The sequence below is a fragment of the Meles meles genome, chromosome 2 (genome assembly GCF_922984935.1).
Source record: "Meles meles chromosome 2, mMelMel3.1 paternal haplotype, whole genome shotgun sequence".
NCBI classification, from domain to species: domain Eukaryota; kingdom Metazoa; phylum Chordata; class Mammalia; order Carnivora; family Mustelidae; genus Meles; species Meles meles.
The window spans coordinates 121,334,267-121,357,469 of NC_060067.1; the positions used below are offsets into that span (position 1 = coordinate 121,334,267).

The following is a 23,203-nucleotide window of genomic DNA, read 5'->3' on the forward strand; positions in this document are numbered from 1 at the left end:
CACATACACACATACACACACGCACACTCTCTCAAAAAAATTAAATGAATGAATGAATAAATGAAAGTCTTCCTGATTCTCTTAATAAATTTGTAGGGGAATTCTGATGTACTCTAGTGGAATTGTGGCTAAGAACACAAAGTAAAAGTGCCAACGTACAATAGTTTCTTACAAAGAATTTAAAAATGTAAAGAATATGTTTCCCTGTAGATTCCAGAGTTTATAAAAATGACAATCTAAGAGACCAGAAGGAACTAATGTTAAACTCAACCACCATGAAATTTTGAGATTGCCTTAAGCAATGTTGAGAGCTTGCTTCATTTTCTTTTTCCTTTATATATAACAGGTATATTTGGTAAAATTCATGATGTGTAAAGTAATTTTTTCAAAACGCTACCTAAATTATGAAATTTTCATGAAATAATTTAAGAAAATCTTTTATTTTAATGGAATAAAGGAAACTGTTCTTTAATGCTTTAAAGGAAGAGTTACTTAATACAGATATTCCGTAATAATATTACTATAAAAATAAGCACATACTACTTCTAGATATTATTATCTTTATTATAAAATATATTTTATGTTGAGGTAACATTTCAAAGGATATTTGGCAAAAATCAGTTGAATTCTATATACACAATTTCATTATGTGCAATATATGTAAAGGACTCAATAGTTTTTCTAGCATTGCACATAGACTGATTTTAGAAAAAAATAAAGCTAAAAGTTATCTGTTTAAAGAGGGATTTCTTTCTACTACTCTCCCCCACCCAGTCTTCCGTATCGTATCACCAGTGGTGGGTGAGGCAGTGTTCCTGGGAATTCCACAAAAAGCATCAAAAAGGGTAAATTAGTTAAAACCAATGTTTCCTTTATCCAGAATACCTCACTGTGCTGTAATTTGAAAGTGCTTTCAAAAGCTAAATATTTAATCATATAGGATTCACTATTTTTTATCCCAAGAATGAATAGAATTCTCTTGTCTTCAACAAAGAAATCTTATGCAGTGCTCCAACACTAGTCTTTTCTACTGTGAAGACCTCCCTGATTTTCCAAACAAAGTTGGTCCCATCTTCTGTGCGTCCATATATTTTGTTCATACCTCTTACAGCACTTACCACACTGCATTGTAATAATTCTTGTTTCCCCCATATGTATCCCTGTTTAGCTTTTTTGAGTTTATTTATCCCTCTATAAGCTCCTCAGGAGCAAGAAACAAGCCTTAAGCTTCTTTATATCCCAGCACCTAGCACAGTGCCTGGTACATAATAGAACCTCAGTAACTGTTATGTTAATGAGTTAGTAACTATTTCAGTTGTGAAGCTATAATGTACATCTTTCCTTGCTTCCAGTCTCATTGAGTGTGTTCTGGTGTCAACTGAGAGTATTTAAACCCCTATAAGTTGGTGACACCCTAGAACATTTAGGTGACACCCTACAACATTTCCTTTCAGAAAGAAATGGCCTCTGGTTGTCCTTCTGATTAAAAAAATCAATAAATTACAGTTATAATTGATTTCCCTATTCTCCAACTCCCAAGACCCCTATAGGTGAGAGCCACATCTTGGAAAGTTGATGCTAGTATCCATCTTGGCAGTCATTGTCATCTTGATCCCCAATGGGTTTGTTGTGATAAGTATCAACTGTTAATTTTCTGCTTTCTATCTCAGTGTTTTTTGACTGGCCATCTTCCTCACTGCTTGATTTGCTCTCAGTAGAGTTGCTGTCTTCTTTTGATTTGCTGCTGTCCTGAGAATCACTGGCATCATCTTCCTCAGACTGGCTGTCTTGCTCAGACTGGCTTTCTTCACTCTGGCTCTCTGCTGAGGCACTGTGAGACTGGCTCTCCTGGCTAGAACTATTCTCCTCCTCAGTGGACTCTGGGCTTTCCTCTGAGTCTTTGAGGCTTTCATTGGATTCACTGTCAGCTTGTTCCTCTCTGGATTCACTTTCTGAACTGGAGGGTTTATTCAAACTGTTCTCTTCACTGGAATCACTATCTTCCTGATCTTCTGCGTGACTGGTGGTATTATCTGGGTTGTCACCCCTGGACTCACTCACTACCTCTTCCTGAGATTCACTACTGTTTTCCTGAGATGGAAGATCATGCTCTTGACTAGACTCACTACTGGGGTCTTGTAAATCTTGACTGTCTTCTTGGGACTGATTTTCCTCACTCTCTTCTAGAGATTCACTCTCGCTGTTTTCCCTGGATTGACTGAGACCAGCTTCTTTAGAGTTGGTGTTTTCTGTTGAGTCACTCTGGATTTCTTCCGTTGTGTTGCTTTCATCAAACTCACCTATATCATCTTCCTCAGAAATGCGGGACTTTCTGAAAATTTTCCTCCTGGAATATTCTACTGATTGGCTATCACCTGAATCCTGAGTGCTTGCTTTCTCATCACTGTTTCCTTTTGATTCTTCTGATTTGACACTAGCACTGTTCATTCTGGAGTTACTTCTGTCACTCCTGATAACGTCTGGATCATCATTCTGCATTTCTTCATCACCAAACTCGGAGCCATCCCCATGGCTACTATCCCCTTCACTGTCACCTCCCACCCAGTGCTCCTCACTCTCACTCTCTTGAGCAGAGTCACCTCTCTCAGACCTGCTGTTCACCTCATCCTCATTGTCAAGGTCCCTGCTCTCACTGGTGGTATCTTGACCACTGTCTTCCCCTTGCAGGGCACTGTCTTCCCCTTGCAGGGCACTGTCTTCCCTAGATTGTGTGGTGTCGGCTGAGTCCTCATTACTTTTGAGTCTGGAGTTTCCTCCTTGTCTCTCTTCAGGCCCTGGGCCATTGTCATCATCACCAAAAGTGTCATCACCACTGTCATCTTCATCATCATCAGCTCCTTCTTTTCCTCCATTCCTAGAAAGGCCGCCAGCTGGTCTATGTGTATATTGATGATCATCAAAGCCCTCCTCTGATTCACCGCTGTCACTGGGGTCTTCATTTTCCTGGAGTTTGGGGTTAACAAACATGGTCAGTACTCCAGGAGCTGATATAGAGGGTGTTACCTAGGCTCTTCCTACTTTCTTCTTTTGTCCGTCCTTCTAAACTTCTAAACCACGGTCAGTTTTACTACTCAATAACATGTCTACTAAAGGTTAAAAAGGAAAGAAGAGGAGTTGAAACTCAAGTCATTCCATTTTATATAGGCACAATTCACTCAGTGCTACAGAAACTTTCTTAAAAAGTTCTATAGAAATCACATTCATGAAGCTCAAATCATATTGTAAGTCTGATTCCTGGAAGAAACTCTCAGAGAATTTTTCATTTTTGGTACATTAAAGAGATGTTTGAAACACTCATCAAATTTTTTTGGCTTAAAACACTTTTCAAAAATATTGGGTGATTTTAAAATGACCCAAATTTTTTTCTAACCAACTCTGGGTGGGTGGTAGGAGGGCAGCAGGGGGAATGTACTAAGACAGTAGAATGAAACTTTTAGCTAAAATGAAAGTAAAATGTTATGGTAAGATATACATCTCACCCATACTATAATTATACTTCATTCACACAGGCAGAGGGTTGCCTGTAGAAGGCTTAGCTAGAAGAGTGCAACTAGTGGGACCACCAAGGAGTCTTAGTTCTACGTGTGAGCTCAGAGAGATTATCCCCATAAGTCAAACAATTGGAAGCTCTATACAGATAAAGAAGGATAGTGGGTCTTCACTCATTATGCTTTGGAAAAATCTGCTTTCTTTACCATATTCCATAGCAGAGCATTCTTGCTGACTTTGTTTTTATTTTTCCACTTGTCTCTACTGATCAATGTCTGATTTTGCAGTTGGGAGTACAGAGTGATGACATCTCTTCCCATTGTTAGAGTTCACACTGGTGTGCTGGACTAAGCATTTTTTAGCTCTCCATTCCTCAATAGGTACATACTGCACCCTTCTCAAACAAATACTATTACTCTTATTTAAGAGTTCAGAGAATATTGAGGCAATAAATCATAACATCTCCAGAAAACATCCCCAGTTACGTGCTTTTAAATTTCTAGAATGATCCTCAGACTACCTTTAGTAATAGTGGTAAAAAACTAATAATTCATCTTCCAACTGGTTGAGTATAAAATACAACATGGATCAAAGCCTCAGGGAGAAACCTGGTTCCTGGAATCTCTGGAACCGCACAGGTCTGAGTTTGGTCAAATGGTAGGCAACCAAGAAAGTAATGACATTTAGTCTTAAGAAAATGAAGGGAAAAAAAAGAGTGCACACATAAGAGGGGAAAAAGCCAGTTTTTTCTTAAAGGGTTACAATTACAGGCTAAGTCAACTTTTCTCATTACCAGGGTCACCACTGAGACTGTTTTAAAGACAAATCATTACCAAAGAAGCTATTTCAGTAAAGTTTCTTCAGGACCTTCCTGTTCTCTCCTCCAATAAGATCCTTGACATGGAGGAGATGTCTAGACCCAGTAGGTACTTGATGTTAGCCAGAAAGCTTTCTCTGCCTGATCTGAACTGCTCCAATTGTAAAAGCTACATTTTAAAGTGATAAATGAGCTATTACTTGTCTAACATAGTTTAGGACTATTTATGCGTGCATGTGTGTGTGTGTGTGTGTCTGTGTCTGTGTGTGTGTGTGTGTGTGTGTTCTTTTTAATTAGAGGACATCTGGGGCCACAGTGTCTACAGTCTGGCCCCAGTGATAAATACGGAATGAACATCATGTCCACATCTGAATTCTCCCACTCATTTGTCTCTTCTTACTTTATGGGATGATTTAACTAGCATAACCAATGGTTAGAAAATATTACATTTAGAATGGTTGCAGGTAATTTAATCCAACATCATTTCCTTCAATTCCTAAGTAGCCTGAAAAGTTAGAAAAGGTCTGTTTAATTACCTGTTCCTCTGACCTAACTTTACTTTCTTCTGATGACTCACTGCTCTCCTAAAAGGAAAAGAAAAAGTTGTTTATTTTCCTTTTAGTAATTTCCAAGGAAAAAAATATATGATACATATGAATTGCTTGCAGTTTGGATTTACTGCTGTCCAAATGGCTTAAGGTGATAAGAGTATTAAAGTAAATTTACTGTATGAGATGTTTATGGAAAAAAAAATGAATGAAATAGTTACCAAAGGTGGTGTTGGTGTCTGAGCCAACTGTCCCTGTAAAAACAGGAAGGAAAACAAGTTACTCCTTTACTTTATGGATCATGTCTCGCAGATATTTAAAATAATTTTAGTTGAGGGGCGTCTGGGTGGCTCAGTGGGTTAAGCCACTGCCTTCAGCTCAGGTCATGGTCCCAGGGTCCTGGGATCGAGCCCCGCATCGGGCTCTCTGCTCCACGGGGAGCCTGTTCCCCCTCTCTCTCTGCCTGCCTCTCTGCCTACTTGTGATCTCTGTCTGTCAGATAAATAAATAAAATCTTTAAAAAAAATAAAATAAAATAATTTTAGTTGATTTTTTTTCATTTCTTGATATATAGTTTACATTTACATGAGTAATAATGACATTTTATGGTGAAATGGCTAAAAAGAGAATGTGAGATGGCCTGATGGCCTAAAAAGTTCTTGTGAGCTAAAAGGCCTGAAGATTTTTGTGTTTCTGATACTTCACTTAGAGAAAAATATACTTTCTTTGAAGGTGGCTGTTTGTACAACCTAGATAAAATGTAACATAGGGGAAAAAAAAACCAGCATTGGAACTTAGAACCCAGATTTAAGTCTCAATTAGCTTCTTGGTTTTTGGTTATAGCCCTGAAAACCAGCTGTCTTGGTTTTAGTGCTGAAATTCACATGTTCCAGGAAGCCCCTAAGTTTTGGGTAAACTGTGATGTTTGGTTCCTCTGTGTGAATCTGGACAATTCAGTTCACCTTTTCAATGTCAATTTCTTATTCATAAATTAAGAATATTAGCAACCACTGTGCACACTCTACAGAGTCATAAGAGGAAGAAATTGGAAGCATCTTGATAACTGTTCAATATGATATAAACTAAAGAAATAATCCATTTTGAGAATATCACTTTATAAAATTCAGTGATAGATAAAACTGAATTGAGAAAGCCATTAAACCTTTCTTGAATTACATAAGATCACACATACACAAAAACTAAGTCTGAAACTTAATTGGGCATAGTTCTGATGTATTTCGCTTTTTTTTATCTTATAAGAACTCTAAGATTCCCTGAGCCACCACTTGTGCCTTCTCTGCATTCTCCACTCCCCCTTCCCCTTAAGCACAGCAGGATCCCCAAATCCCTTGTGGTTCAAAGCTGCTGAGCCTTGGGTGTGAAGACCTGAGGTGCAGAGAAAAGCAGGGAGGAGCTGCTATCAGCATGTCTTCAACAATCCTCTCAGCGTGCTAAGCAGGGGTATCTCCGGAGAGGAAGGAGCTATAATCACTTGGAGTCTTTGCCCTGTGACCCCACAGGCAGGCACAATGCTAGATTCTCAGAAATAACTGTCGGTTATCATTTAGAATTTAAGGATAGAAGGGAGCAAGACGTTGGTATTTTTCTAAGGCCAAAGCTAAACTTGAGAACCTAACACGTTTATGGTACTCTTAGAGTCTTTGGTTGAATGAGAGAGAGGATCTATAGTGGCTGCTTTTCATTAACCAGCCAAAGGACATCTCTGATGAAAGTTCCTATGAGAAATCCTGCAATGCCAATTCCATTCTCAGGCAGGGGCAGAACCCCCATCCCAAGCCTCTGACATTATGTGGCAACCACTAATTATGTTGTGCCCAAGCTGCATTATATGCAAAAGCCAGCAGGTAACAAGGTCATGAACAGAATACTCTGACTTAGCATAAGATGTCAAGCCTTACTTGTAGTTTCAGTCTTGAGAACCTGTTGCCCTCCTAGACTTGGCCCCTTCCTTAAAGGGATATAACACCCGAATAGAGAATGTGGATTCTGGAGCCAGAGTGACCTAGGTTTAAAGTCTGGCTCTAACACTTATTAACCATGTAACCGAGACAAACTAGGTTACTCTCTGTGTCTCAGTGTTCTCTTGTAAAGCACATAGAAGAGCCTAGCAATGGTTCTTGAGTTCCTGAGAATTAGTAACTGTTAGGTTATTCAGAGTTAACACTCAATCAACATTAGCTATTACTCCAGAGACTCTAGTATTCTCTCATTGTCTGTCTTTTCTCACTTTCTAAGACTTGACCTCCTGCCTGCCAGACATCTCCTGGTAAAACAGATTTCTAGTCCTAATCCTTTAAGAGCAGTTTGGTTCACTGTCATCCATTCCCTTCCACTACTGTGGACATCCATTATGAAAATAAAGCTAAAGGAAAAAAGTACCTCCTCAGTGAATTATACTACTAAGTTGAAGTTGAAACATTATATGAACTAAATTTTTTCACATGAATTAGAAATTATAGCTCTTACTATCTATACCTTAGGTTATTAAGATGTTCCTTAAATCATTAACAGTTTCAACATCTGTGGCAGAGCCAATATATTTAATAATATATTAAATTAATAATATTTTTAAAAACCTTATTTCTACTCACCTTCCATTCTTCAGAGCTCTCAGATTCAGTATTTTGATACCTGGCTACCTAGAAAATTTAGTGCACATGGTTAACTCACAGAAACTTTTCCAAGGCAGTAGCTATTAACACTTTGCATATGTAGGAGGTAATAGTCAAATTTTGTATGAATCAGAGTCAGCTGGAGGCCTTTTAAACCACAGATTGCCCCATCCCTAGAGAGTCTGGCTCAGTAGGTCTGAGGTAGGATCCAAGAATTTTCATTTCTAACAAAATCCTAGTTGATGCTGATGCTGTTGGTTGGGGGAAAGCACTTTGAGAACCACTGATGATGAAGAAGAATGAGAATCATAGCTATATGACTGAACAGAATAAGGGCTAACTCAGATAATATTTTAAAGAAAACAGCTTCCTAAGAAACTACTATTTTCATCTGACTGGAAGATATACAGCCACCTTGCTTAAAGCCAATGAACACTGTGGAATTTTAGGTATAAAGGGTTTATTTCATATATCCCTACCCTGATACTTACTGGGACTGGAAGAGCACAGGACAATCCCCAAAGTAACATAAGCAGGATACTGGTCTTCATAGCTGGGTGTGATACCTCTACCTGTGATGAAGGACAGAAGATGTTTTTTCTATGCTAAAGAAATATAGAATTTTTAATTTTTTAACAGTTTCTTCCTATTAAAAAATACAACTTGTCCTAATGTCTGTCAGCTGATGAACAGATAAAAGGTACTGTGTTCACATAGTGGAATATTATTCAGCCATAAAAAGGAATGAAGTACTGATACATGCTAGAGAGTAGAGGAACCTTGAAAACATTATACTGAGGGAGAGAAGGCAGAAACAAAAGACCACATACTGTATGATTCCATTTATATAAATCGTCCAAAATAGGCAAATCTATAGAGACAGTTGGTCGGTGTTTGCCCAGGGCTGGAGGAGATGGGAGTTTGAGACAGTTAAGGAGTGAATTTTAGAGGTGAGGAAAGTTTTCCAAATTTGATTTCAGTGAAGGTTGCACAATTCTGTGCAATGGCTAAAAATTATTGAACTATATACTTCAAGTGTGTAAAGTATATACTGAATTATATCTCAATAAACAGGTTAAAAAGAAACCTTACTTCTAAGAGATAAATTGAAAATATTTCAATGGAGAGGTCTATAAACACTTCTCCTCTAACCCATAAAATTTGATAAATAGAGGAACAAGTAAAGAAAGAGGAATAGAGAGATTTCTGCCCAATCACTTTTATGATAATTATGCACCTTAGTGTGGTACAGCAACCTGTCAAATATATACATAACACAAAATTTAGGGATACCGTTGATGGGTCATCTACATTTGTCTACACACCCACAACCACACACACACACACACACACACACACACACAAATTGCTTCTCAGTCACATTTATAACTTCATAATAATATTTAGACAAAATAGGTTGGTTTTGCACTTTTTTCCTTGATCTGAAGAAGTGTACTTGGCAGCCTTCATTTTACAACTCCAGAAAGCTCTTAATATCTGCTGTGCTACAACTGATCATACCTGAAACATAGATTGTGCTAAATTCCTTAAAATGTCACTCATGTTACTGAAGGATCTCGGGAAGTTGAGAAGTTTGGAATATTCTTGTGAATCACGCTGAGTGAAACATATCAAATCAAACTGTATTTTCCTGGATAGTGGCTTCATTTCACACTTCAAGAACTGGTGATTTGGGAAACAGCCTGTTCTATATCTAAAAATAGATGTACTACATGCTAATACAAAAAGTTAACGAAATGACTTAAAGGGAAAATAATTTGCCCTGCACTTGTAAGCCCTGTGGCTGCCCTAACCAATTTGTCAGATGGACTGCCAGACATTTTGTGAAAAATCCTGCAAGTTTATTTCAGACTTCCCTTTTGTTTTTAAGGTGCTGGAAATAATTTTAACCTCTGATCTAGAAAATAAGAATACATTGTTCACTAATGTCTGAACATGCTGAATGGTGCCTGTAACACATCTCCAGAAGTCATTTAATCTGTTTTTAAATTTATTCAAGAAAATAGTAGAAATCCTAAGAAGACTGAGAATGTTCCTCATTTCTACTTTCATACAGCTCAAATAGCCCAATAGATATTCTCATTTTATGTATGAATGTTATCCCACTTCAACATAGTTATTCTTCATTTATATTATTTTCTTTATTCTGATTCAGCGTTGTTCATATTAGTCCTTGTATTTTGATATTTTTGTTTCTTTTTCAAATTTTCTGCCTAATATTAATAAAACATGAAAATGCGCAACTGCATCTAAAAAAGCCTGATTTTAAAAGATATTACTTCTGAAAGAAACCAGAATATCTTATATCCCCAAATATGGCTCTGTGACATAAAAATTATTTTTATGAGAAACAGCAGATGTAAGAAAGATGCTGTGACCCTCCTTTTTCTTCCTGAAAGCAGGAAACTCCCATGTGAAAGGTGGCTTCCCTGTACCCAGAGGGAAGATGTACTCATCCTCAGAGAAGAGAGCTCAGGGCTGAGAGAAGTCTGTACAAACAAACCTTGTTAAACTAATCCTATCTTCCCAGTCACTTCCCTGCAATTTACTGCCCCAGCCCAAACACTTTTGTCTTGTCAGTTCATCACATAAGTATTGTTTCTTTATCTAAAAGTTAGAAAAGTTGGACACCTGGGTGGCTCAGTCAGTTATGTGTCTGCCTTCAGCTCAGGTCATGATCACAAGGTCCTAGATAGAGTCCAGCATCCGGCTCTTTGCTCAGTGGGGAGCCTGCTTCTCCCTCTGCCTGCAGTTCTCCCTGCTCCTCTCTCTCTGTCTCTCTCTCTCTCTCTCTCTGACAAATAAATAGAAATCTTTTAAAAATAAAAATAAGTTCAAAAAATAAAAAGTAGAAAAGCTTTCTGCTCTGGTCACTCCTTCAGGTCTTCATTCTCTTATGAAGGCTACCATATACATGTAAAAATTTCTATAAAACTTACATGCTTTTCTCCTGTTAATCTCACTTATGTCAGTTTAAGTCTTAGGCCCAGTGAAGACCCTCCGAGAGTAGAAGAAAATTTTTCCTCTTCTCTATTTCCCCTTAGCTCCCACAATCAAAACATTTTGTTTTTTTAAGTTCTTAGGTTCATTTTTTAAGCAAAGGAAAGTTTCCCCTAAATATGATACTCTCAACTGCATGCCAAGTGGTTTTGGCGTCACAAGTCAAATGAAAATTAGGCTGTTCACCATTTTAATTTTCAAACTGAAATTTTAATAGGGTGATAATCTCATGATGTTCTGAAAACTAGCAATATTCCAGACTTGATATAAGGCCAGTAAATACTGAGTTCTCATTTTTTTTGTTTTGTTTTGTTTGTTTTGCTTCTCTTTTAAAAAAAAAGATTAGGTGATACACTACACTAATGAATGTTTGACTTTTTGCAAACAAAGTGTGTGCTTCCAGCATTCATGTTTCTTAGGGTTGGAATATTATGAAACACAAGAGAGATGCAGTAACTTTGCATTTGGAGAAGCAAGTAAATTTGCTTCTCCAAATACCGTTTAGCACTCTGACTTACAACAGTAATTTCCCAAACTAAAATAAAATGCACCCATGAGTCCTGAGAGCGGAAGGTGCCTCTCATAGAATATAGTCTGCCATTAAGCATTAAAGGAAGTCAGATCTTAAACCCTATATTGGGCTTTCAATTAGTATTTTTATAAGAATAATTATGCTTTTGTGAAGTATATTCCAAATGAGAGCTGCACAAGTTTATACACTTTTTAGCTACCATTCTAAAAAGGGCAGAAGCAGATATGTGGTAGCCCTATTTTGAGTAATTATTTGGCAAAATATCTACAAGCCCTCTTGAAAGAGATGAGTCCAGAATCCCAAGTTCTTTTTTGGTGATTGGTAAATATCATTTCTACATTGTATATGCTATCATTCTACAGTGAAAGCATGTGACAAAAAAAAAAATCGATAACCTCAACTTGTGTTCCACCTGCTTGAAGGGCAGTAGATATAAAAGATTTTCAAACTTTCTCATTTTTTCTCCAGAGTTGAAAAGACTCAAAATGTTTAAGATCGGGAGTAGGAAACTTCAGTCTCTCTCTGGATACTCTCAAGTATAACCAGAAATTCTCTGTGCTTCCAAGAAGGGAAATTTGTTCTGAAACTTCCTCCAAGTTAAGATTCACTGTAAAGTATGTATCTTCTTTTATGTAAACTGAAATGAAAGCAATAAGCCAAAAGAAGGAAATAAAGGATTGAAAAATCATAGGCTCAATTTATTATGTTTGATGTGCTTACTTTTGACTTAGTGTTGTTAATCTTCAGTAATACAATGAACAATATATCCATCCATTAGTAGTCAACAAATACTTTTTAAGAATATCCTGTGTGGGACGCTTGGTGGCTCAGTGGGTTAAAGCCTCTGCCTTCCGCTCAGGTCATGATCTCAGGGTCCCCGCATCAGGTTCTCTGCTCAGCAGGGAGCCTGCTTCCTCCTTTCTCTGCCTGCCTCTCTGTCTACTTGTGATCTCTGTCAAATAAATAAAATCTTAAAAAACAAACAAAAAAAAGGAATATCCTATGAACCAGGCACTGTTCTAGGTGCTGAGTATACAGTAGTATGTAATAATGATACAGTAATAACTGTAATAACAATACGGTAGTATGTAATTAGCTGGTCCTACCAAAGTAAAGTTATCCAAATCCAACTAACCAGAATCTCCATTAGCTACAATTTGTTTCATTACTACTCTTTAAAAATAAAATAGAATTTGACCAGGATATGAATTCTATCAGGAATTCAGAACAACAAACAAATAAGGCAATAAAAATATCCAGTCCTTCCAACTGTAATTGTCTTAAGTCAGTTATAATCGATCCCACATCATATGCCTTCAACCATAGTAAAATAAGTCCAAGATGCCCTAAAATTAAACATAGATTTGGAAGGCCTCTAAGCATCTGAGATACATTGGTCCACATTACCATTTTGGCATAGCTAAGTGGACTGATGCCTTTAGAATATTGTTTGTTCACACATTTTAACCAACTACATCAAAGTAGGATAGTCTATTTGACCCTCAGGTACACAGAGAGTGTGGTTCACTAGAAGTTACTGCCCCTAAAGAAAACTGGTTGCTTCAAGTATTGCTGTTACACTTGGGACTTTCTAGATGTCATAGAGAGTGCATTACACGACCACAATTCCCATTTTCTGTTATGGAAGACAGACACTTATTATAGAGATGAAGTGAAATAAATGCAACAAATAAAAATAAAGATTGGAATATATATATTCTTAAGTCTTCTACACTAGAAAGTGGTTTTAAAAGACAGTTATTTTTTTAAAAAAAGACAGTTATATTCAACATTTTATTGAATTCTCTTTACAAGACATCATGCTAACAACACCTACATAACGAATACAAAAGCACTGTAATTATCCATCCTTGGTTTATTTCAGTGGTCTTAGCATCTTCTTTTAGTTACTCAGTTCATAATGAATATTATTGGATACTACCTAGATAAATAGCATAACGGTTTTTAATGTGAAAGACCATATTTTGGAAGTCCTGCCAGTCTAGTTTAAATTCTTTCATAATGTTTTTTAGGCCATGAACATCACTATATCCATGAAACCTAAATGTAAAAATTTTATTTGTTTTGCTAATTAAAGCTAACCTTCAAAATTACTTTCCATTTGCCTCCTGTTTGTTAACTTTCCCTTTTAGAACTACTGTGCAGAGATCTAATTAAAGTAGTACAGAGAAAAACATCTGGCTCTGTTGACTTAATATGTCATTTTCATATCATTATTTGCTGTGGCATAACAACAGACACAAAAATGGAAATCATTTTAACCCAAGGCTCAGCTCTCTCCATCTTTCTCTGGGTGGCATAATGCCCTTCAACATTTGCACACATTCAATATTTTCCAAACATAGCAGAAGTCATTTTAAAAATTTTCATAAAAAAGAAAATTTCTTACCCTTTTTAGTTCACAAAGATTTTTCCCCAAAAGTCTCAACAATGAGGCTGAAGTTCTCAAAGAGGAAATTTATGCCCAATGAAGCCACTCTTGTGTTGATGTTCTGCTGTTCACTTCTCTGATGGTACAAGAATTTAAACTCTATTTCAGCTCTTCATAGCCAATCAACCTCAGGCTGGGGGTGACTGACATCACAAGGTGTCACCGGGACTCCAGTACACCCACACTTCCTCCAACTTGCAGAGGCAGATTTTCCCTAAAAAGCTCTTGTGGTTCTCAAATGACTAGACTAGTTTCCATTAAATTGAAGATCTTCCTAAAGCTTTATTTTGATTTCTAAATATATGTCATTCACATCCATGCAGGCTTATGAGCATTATAAACAATGACAGTGTCTTCCACCCCACCCACTGATAGATCCCAGCAGACACATGGATGGGAAAAGGAGAGTCAAGGAGTGGGTAGCAAGTTTCCTGTTAATGTACATTTCCAGGTTGTACATGAAGAACTTCCTAAAATACTAGATTTGCCTAAATTGTTGGTGTTGAGAATATGAGCATTATCCTTTCCCTTCTCATCTTTTAACAACCACTACTACTACTCTCCTTTACCTCTCATCTCCCTACCCCCATATACACAAAAAGGTCCAAAATTTTTAGTAACCTAGTGAAGTATTACAGAATTCTGTGGTGATTAGAAATATTAAAGCAAAACCCCAACCTACTTTTGTTTTTAACCAAAAATAATTTAAATCTAACACTTCATTATTCCTCCAACTGTTTGCCATGATTTGATTTAACTCTTCTCTTTGAAATCAGAATTGGTTTATGGGGAAGTCTAGTTGGGTGACATACAGAGAAACCAATTTCCAAGAAACTCTCTGCTGTCACTGAAAATGTAATGAAACAGATAAAATAGTATTTACCAGGGCTCTTCAGGGTGTGTACTGAAGATTGTTGTAGGGAGCTGGAAGTGAGTTGGCACCTTCCAAGGAGCTTGCTCAAGTAACGATAGAATGGCCACTGAATATGTTACCAGCGGCATTGGGTGACTCAGTTGGTTAAGTATCCAACTCTTGATTTTGGCTCAGATCATGATCTCACGGTCATGAAATCAAGCCCCCTGTTGGGCTCCACACTGAGCATGGAACCATGCTGAAGATTCTCTCTCTCTCTCCCTCTCCCTTCACCCCTTCCCACTCTGAAAAAATAAAAAAATAAAAAGAAAGAAAGAATATGTTACCAGAACTTAACTTCCTCAAGAATGGGGATGTTGGCTTTGTTTACTAGTGTATACCCAGGGCCCTGGTACCCCGTCTTCTGGGTCATGAAAATCACTCAGTAAATACTTTTATGAATGACTGAAAAGAATGGTTTCAAAATGGGCCAATTTATTCATTTTTGCAGAACCTGTATGACTCATTCTAGTTTTTCTGAATGTGTCAATAATTGTTGGAATTTTTTTTTAAATTTTTTTTAGATTTTATTTATTTATTAGAGAGAGAGAGAGAGAGATCACAAGTAGGCAGAGAGGCAGCAGAGAGAGGGGAAGCAGGCTCCCCGCTAAGCAGATTGCCCCATGCGGGGCTCGATCCCAGGACCCTGAGATCATGACCTGAGCTGAAGGCAGAGGCTTAACCCACTGAGCCACTCAGGCGCCCCAATAATTGTTGGAATTTTTAACTGATACTCCTACCAAACTGGTTCCAGAAGATTGGGATATCCAATTTTATCCAGAAAACAAATATCAAATATATGGATTTTTAACTTACTCGGTGTGAATTTCAATGAGGTGGGAAGGGGCAAAATATGAGAAGAAAGGAGTCTACTTTTATATAAGCTTGATTAGAAGACCAGAGTTCATATAAGGAAACTAGAAATTCCCTATATTCTGCTCTGGTTCTCAATTACACTGCCAGGTGGTTTTATAGGTCTTGATTGAGGTCTATCATAAAGAAACTTTTAATCTTATGTCAGAGTGGATTCTGGGAAGATTTTAGTGGGGGATATTACAGGACATTATTTTAGAATCTCTCTAAATCCCTTCATAAAAATAGTGCAACTTGGGGTGCCTGGGTGTCTCAGTCGTTTAAGCATCCAGCTCTTGATTTCAGCTCAGGTCATGATCTTAGGGTCCTGAGGTGGAGCCCACATGGGGTAGTCTGCTTGAGACTCTCTGTCTGTCTGTCTCTCTCTCTCTTTGTCCCTCCCCCCGCTCTAGCACATGAACTGTGCTCTCTCTCTCAAGTAAATAAATCTTTTTAAATAATAGTGCAACTAGATAATACAACAAAAAACAATGAACGACATTTACAGCAAATATAAATGTTGTAGTTACCCACTGTTCTGTTAAAAACCATTCCAATACTTTGTGCTTAAAAAAACAACCATTTTATATGGTTGTTGGGGCTGCAGTAATCTGGGGACTTAATTGGAATAGAATATTCAGGATAGCTCTCTTATGTGGTTGTTGTCTAGGAGTTCAGCTGATACTGTTATTCTGAAAACTTCAGTACTATAGCCTCTTTTTTTTTTTTAAAGTATTTTATTTATGTATTTGACAGAGGGAGACAGTCAGAGAGGGAACACAAGCAGGGGCAGTGGGAGAGGGAGAAGAGGCTTCCTGCCGAGCAGGGAGCCCGATGAGCTCAATCCCAGAACTCTGGGATCATGACCTGAGCCGAAAGCAGACCCCTAACAACTGAGCTACCCAGGCGCCCCTATTTGGCCTCTTTTTGTGGCTTGGCCTTCTCACATGTTGGCTGGGGTCCAAGAACTGTCCCAAATGTCACTGTCTACATTCTATGTTCAGATCAGTCACAGGGCTATCCCAGACTCAGAAGGAGAAAAAGAAGTCTCCGCCTATTGATGTGAGAATCAGAATAAATACAGGAAACACAGAAAATGAGAGGCCATTTTGGAGACTGGTTACAAGACTACATGACAGATTATACCCACAAACTCCAAACAAAGTGGCTGAAGACAAATAGCCAAATGCTCCAAGACCTACATAATACTATGCAAGAGTAAGCAGAGGGAAGCATTCATAATAATACCAAAACCAAATCAATATCAAAAGAATCCCTAATTACCCAATATTGGAAGATGATAACAATTCATTATTTTTTTAACTGAAGTATAGTTGACATTACAGTATTATATTAGTATACAAACATAGTGTGTACAAACATTAAGTATACAAACATAGGTGTACAACATAGTAATTCAACATTTATATACTTTATGAAGTCGTCACCATAGTTTAGCTACCATTGGTTCACATACAAAATTATTACATATTATTAACCATATTCCCTATCCTATACATTGTATCTCCGTGTCTTATTTATTTTATTTTATAACTGGAAGTGTGTACCTTTTAATCTCCTTCCTCTATTTTGTCCCTAAAACCCATTCCCCCAGCAACCTCTAGATTGTTCTCTGTATCTATTTCTGTTTTGTTTTGTTTGCTTTGTTTTTTAGATTCCATGTATAAGTGAAATCAGATATATTTATCTTTCTTTGATTTATTTCACTTAGCATAATAATGTCTAGGTGCATCCATTTTATTGGAAATGGCAAGACTTTGTGGGTGAGTAATAGTCCATTGTGTATATATACCACATCTTAATCCATTCATGTACTGATGGACACTAAGTTTGCTTCCATACATGGCTATGTAAATAATGCTGCACTGAACATAATGGTGCATATATGTTTTCAAATCAGCGTTTTCATTTTCTTTCCGTAAATACCTGGAAGTGGATTGCTAGATCGTATGGCATTTCTATTTTTAATTTTTTGAAGAACCTCCATACTTTTTCCATAGTGGTTCCATCGTTTTGTTCCCACCAACAGTGCACTAGTGCTCTTTCTTCTCCACATTCTTGCCAACACTTGCTGTTTCTTGGGTTTTTGTTTTGGGTTGGCTTTTTTTTTTGGTACTAGCCATTCTGACAGATATGAGATGATATCTCATTGTGGTTCTGATATGCATTTCCCCAATGATGAGTGATGTTGAGCGTCTTTTTATATGTCTGTTGGCCATTTGTATGTCTTCTTTGGAGAAATGTCTATTTAAGACATCTGCCCATTTTTTTTTATTGAGTTATGTGAGTTCTTTACATATTTTGGATATTAACTCCTTAATAGATATATTATTTGCCCATATCTTCTCCCATTCAGTAGGTAGATTTTTGTTATATTGGTTTCCTTCTCTGTGCAAAAGCTTTTTTAGTTTGATGTAGTCTCACTTGTTTATTTTTTATTTTGTTGTGTTTGCCTAGGGAGATGGATCAAAAAAATATTTCTAAGACTAATGTCTAAGAGCCTACTATCTATGTTTTCTAGGATTTTTATGATTTCTAGTCTTACATTTAAGTATTTAATCCACTTTGAGTTTATTTTTATATGGTATAAGAAAGCTTCATTCTTTTGTATTTTAGATGTCCAATCGAAGATTAATTGACCACATACGTATGAGGTTTATTTCTAGATTCTGTTTTGTTCCATTGATCTGTGTGTCTGGTTTCATGCAAGTACCACACAATGTTTTGATTACTGTAGCTTTGTAATATAGTTTGAAATCAGGGAACATGGTAACTCCAGTTTTGTTCTTCTTTTTCAAGATTGCTTTAGGTATTCAGGGTATTTTTTGGTTCCACACAAATTTTAGGATTATGTGTGCTGGTTCTGTGAAAAATGCCATTGGTATTTTGATAGGGTTTGCATTGACTCTGTAGGTTGCTTTGAGCACCATGGACATCTTAGCAGTATTGATTATTCCATTTCATCCCATGAGCATAGTGTATCTTTCCATTTATTTGTGTCATCTTCAATTTCTTTTATCAATGTTCTGTAGTTTTCAGAGTACAGTTCTTTCACCTTTTTGCTTTAATTTATTCCTTAGTATTTTATTCTTTTTGATGCAGTTGGGAGTGGCATTGTTTTCTTAATTTCTCTTCCTAATAGTTTACTGTAAAAATCATTATTTTAAAACTTTATACAAAATAAAATAATTAAGCACTTACCCTCTTCCTTATAATCTGTACCACTAACAGATGAGGAGGTTTCTCTTTATAGACATGAATGAAGATAAATGACATAATTAAAATACCATTATTTTGCAAACCCAAATCAAACTGCAAACTCAGAAGAACCCAGCCTGGAAAAATGTATAGGACAAACAACCTGGTTTCATCAAGAAGTAAGTCATAAGTAAGACAGTAAGAGAAACCTATTGATTCAAATAGACTTCTAAGAGACATAACAACCACATGTGTAGTAATATGTGAATTTTATTTGTATCCTAATTCCAAAAAACATGCTGAAAAATATGACATTTATTAAACAATTGGAGATGTGAACACTGAATTGAAATTTTATGGTTTTTTGAAAATTTTTTATTTATTTCTTATTTTTTTATAACCATATAATGTATTTTTATCCCCAGGGGTACAGGTCTGTGACTCGCCAGGTTTACACACTTCACAGCACTCTCCATAGCACATACCCTCCCCAGTGTCCATAACCCCCTGAAATTTTATGATTTTAAAGAATTATTATTATTAGCATGATAATGGGATTGTAGTTACTTATATGAACATTCTTAACTTAAAGAGACTAAAAACTATAATTCCTAGAATCTGCTTCAAAGTAAATGGGAAAGGATAAGTGGGTAGGGAAAGAGATGACACCACTTTTGTGATGAATTAATCACTGCTGAGGCTATGGATAATAATTGGATTATACTATTTTCTCTAATTTTATATATTTTTAAATTTTCCATTATAAAAAGTTATAAAAAAATTATGTCTGATAATTACCTAGGCCTTCAGTATGCATAGAGTCATAAAATGTTATATTGTCTAGAGAATCTTCTTCTTTATTTCATGATATTAATATGAAATTCAGATTCTTTAAAATTAAAGGGTAACTTTATAAAAATTATAAAATTGTGATCATTGGAAGAACTATTTAAGATTTTAAAGTAGAATCTATACAACTTAAGTATACGAAATACAGATAAATAATTCACTTTATTGAATATGAATTATATTTATTAAAATGCAAATAATACAATAATAAGTATCAATAATAAGGTAAATCAATCTTGAATTGATAAGATACGTATATTAAAGATTAATTACAATTATAATTTCTTCCTTATTCCTGTGATATTATAGTTTTGAATTTAAGTAGGCAAAATAAAACACATCAAATAGTGTGGTATCTTTCTTCAGACAATATTCTTATGAATTAGTGTCTTAATTTCATTTTAAAACATGTAATTTAGACAAAGTAAGGTTAGTTTCTGGAAAAAAATGAAACAAGTTTTTTTTCTAACTCCACTATAGTTAACATTAGTGTTATATTAGTTTTAGGTGTACAATATAGTGATTCAACAATTCTGTGCATTACTCAGTGCTTGTCATGATAAGTATACTCTTCATCCCTGTTACCTATTTCACGCATGCCTCCACTACCTCCCCTGTGGTACATCAGTTTGTTCTCTGTAGTTAAGAGTCTGTTTTTTGGTTTGTCTCTTTTTTTCCTTCATTCATTTTTCTTTGTTTCCTAATTTCCACATATGAGTGAAATCATATGGTATTTGTCTTTCTCTGACTGACTTATTTCACTCAGCATTATTTCTCTAGATCTATCCATCTTGTTGCAAATGGCAAGATTTCATTATTTTTTATGGTTGAATAATATTCCATTATGTGTATATATGCATGTGTGTGTGTATACGTGTGTGTATGTATATGTATACCACAGCTTCCTTATCCATTCATCTATCAATGGACACTTGAGGTGCTTCCATAATTTTGCTCTCATAAATAATGCTCCAGTAAACATAGGAGTGCGTGTATCTTTTCAAATTAGTGTTTTTGTATTCTTTGAAACAATTTTTTTAAGTTTGTTTTTACATATTTATCAAACATTTACTCAGCTGTTGATTTTTGTACCTTCCTTGTGTTAGAAACTGTTCTAGGCACTAGCGACAGACACAGCCTCTCTACTTAAAATAAAAAAACACATATGAAGTATTAGTATAGTATAACATCACATCTTAAAAGATTAATAGTCTCTGGTAGGTAATATAGTGCCCTAATATTTAATTATATTATATATATATTTTATTATATTATATTTAATAAGCCCTGTAGCACCATATTATTTGTATGAATTCAAAACACATGCCCAAAACAATGCAGTGGAGTTTTCTAAGTTATATGTAAAGCATACACCAAAATACAAGATTCCTGCTGCGGAATATGGGGAATAGAGAAGAGGAAGAGCATGGGAATTGAAACTAAAAGGAGAAAATAAAATAATTGCAATGTCATGAACTGAAGGTAGTTAATAACTCAGTTATCTGCTACCTAAAACAAAACAGCAGTGGATAAGGTAGAATATGTGAAGGAAAAGAAAAGAAAAATTCTGCCTAGAATTATTACATATCATTTTTACTAATATTCCATTTATGATAATTTGTGATATGGCCATGTATGAATGCAAAGGGAAGGGGATGTCTTCTTGAGCTGGGCAAGTGCCTTCCAGAGACAGCTCTCCACACTGAAGAGGAAATAACACACATGTTTAGGAGATAGCTAGATTTTCTGCTTGCCTGGTAAAGCCTGCTGAGCTTAAGAAAATATACAAAAATATACAGCATACAAAAATATACATTATATACATATATAATGTTCAAAAATATACAGTAAAGGGGTGCCTGGGTGGCTCAGTGGGTCTTCAGCTCAGGTTATAATCTCAGGGTCCTGGGATAAAGCCCTGCATCAGGCTCTCTGCTCAGCAGGGAGCTTCCCCCTCCCCCTCTGCCTGCCTCTCTGTCTACTTGTGATCTCTGCCTATCAAATAAGTAAAAGCTTTAAGAAAAAAAAAAAGATATACAGTAGAAAGGCACTTGCTAAATAAAGCACATCCACATCAAATAAAATTAAATAAATTGCTATTATGAGTACCTTGCATTGGTGTACTCATTTTATTCTTACATTAACCCTAGGAGAGAAGTACTCTCGTTACTCACAATTACAAATAAAGAAACTGAAGTTTCGAGAGGTTATGTAACTTACCCAGTGTCCCATAGCCAGAAAATGACAGAGAGGAATTTTATATACTTTTGAAGTCTTTAGGTTCCCCCACAAGCTGTTTGAATGGTGTTAATACCTTTCTCACTTGGCTGTGTTGAGGAGAAAGCAGCTGTCTCCATATCACACCCCCCCCCTTTACAATGTGAATAGGGAGGGAGTGGGTGACGCAAGTGTATTGCAACTCTGTCCAGAGAAATCTTTCTTCTCCTCTCCTCTCTCTCTCCCCCATCTTCTCTCCTTTATAAGCTGGAAGTGGGTAATCTTGTTTCACAGTCTCTAGGTCTGTCTGCCTTGCATAGATAAACTACCCCCTCACATCTTAGGATATTAGGGAACTATTGTATCAGTCCCTATTGTAGTGTTCTGGGTCTTTGGAGCTTCATTTAATATTCTGTTGTGTTTTCTACTTTTACCGCCCGACTGTAAACCTTGAGAGCAGTCTAGTTCAACAAACATTTGTCAAAAGCCTGGTGTGTCCAGCACTGTAGAGACCATGAGATATAAGATGAATAAGTTATAGCCTGGACCCTGGAGGAACTAACATTCTAGAACAACATATTTAATAGAACTTTCTGGGATAATGGAAATGTTCTATATTTGGATGGTTCAGTGTGGCACCCAGAAGCCATACATGGCTATTGAGCTTAAAATATGGCCAAGGGAACTGTGGAACTGAGTGTTTAATCATATTTAATTTTAATTAATTTAACCTTAAATGGTAACATATGGCTAGTGGCTACCATATGGGACAGCACAGATTTAGAGAAAGAGTTGGCAATTCTTTGAGTCTCTGATAAGAGCAGTGATACAGATATGCACAGATGCCTCAGGAGCACAGAGGAAAGGTATTTAGCTCAGCTTGGATACAGAAAAAAGTAGGAACAAAGAAACTTTCCAAAAAGAAATGGTGGTCAGACAGAATGCTAAATGTATGCAAATGTGTAATTCAGCAATTTAATTTCTGGGCATACACCCTTGAGAAATTTATGCTTCTGTGCAAAGACATATACATAAATGTTCATAACAGTATTTTTCATAATAGTCAAAAAATGGGAAAAACATAATGTCAATCAGCAGTAGAATGGATAAAAAAATTGTCATATATTTAATATAATAGAAAGTATACATTAATGAAAATTTAAAAAACAAGAACAAGATATATAGCAATAGCTATAATGAAAAACATAAATGTTGAGTTAATAGAAAAACAGAAGAAACCATATTGTAGGATATCATTTATATAAAATTCAAATGTAGGTAAACTCAAATGATAATATTTTAGAATGATATTTAAGTGTGGTAAAAGCAAAAAGAAAAACAAGAAAGCAATTACATAGGCTGAGAGCTAACCTTTGGGAGCAGGGCGGGGATAGAGGTGAGGAAGAGGTGTGGGAGTGGCACCAGTTGAGCAACTTGGTAGCTACATGTAAATTTTGTTAAAGTTGTACATTTGTTTTATATCTTTAGGTTTAAAAAAACATACACACACACACACACATACATACATATACATATACGTGTGTGTGTGTATATATATATAATAGTAAAGTATATGATAGTAAATAGTAAATAGTAGTGTGTATATATGTATAGATATATATAAAATAGTAAAAAGTCTT

The 23,203-nt window shown here is 36.1% G+C and overlaps 1 protein-coding gene and 1 long non-coding RNA gene across 2 annotated transcripts in view; one reads left to right on the forward strand and one right to left on the reverse strand.

Moving 5' to 3' along the window:
* The window catches only part of LOC123937080, a 285,993-nt gene that overhangs the window by 181,263 nt on the left and 81,527 nt on the right, over positions 1-23,203 (forward strand). The gene's annotated exons all lie outside the window — the stretch shown is intronic.
* DMP1 (dentin matrix acidic phosphoprotein 1) lies at positions 1,579-13,527 on the reverse strand. Its single transcript, XM_045997595.1, has 6 exons — positions 13,472-13,527; positions 8,006-8,080; positions 7,488-7,535; positions 5,097-5,129; positions 4,864-4,911; positions 1,579-2,964 (listed from the first exon to the last, which is right to left on the reverse strand). Exons 2-6 carry the CDS (start codon positions 8,057-8,059, stop codon positions 1,579-1,581), a joined length of 1,569 nt encoding a protein of 522 aa, XP_045853551.1. The 5' UTR covers positions 8,060-8,080; positions 13,472-13,527.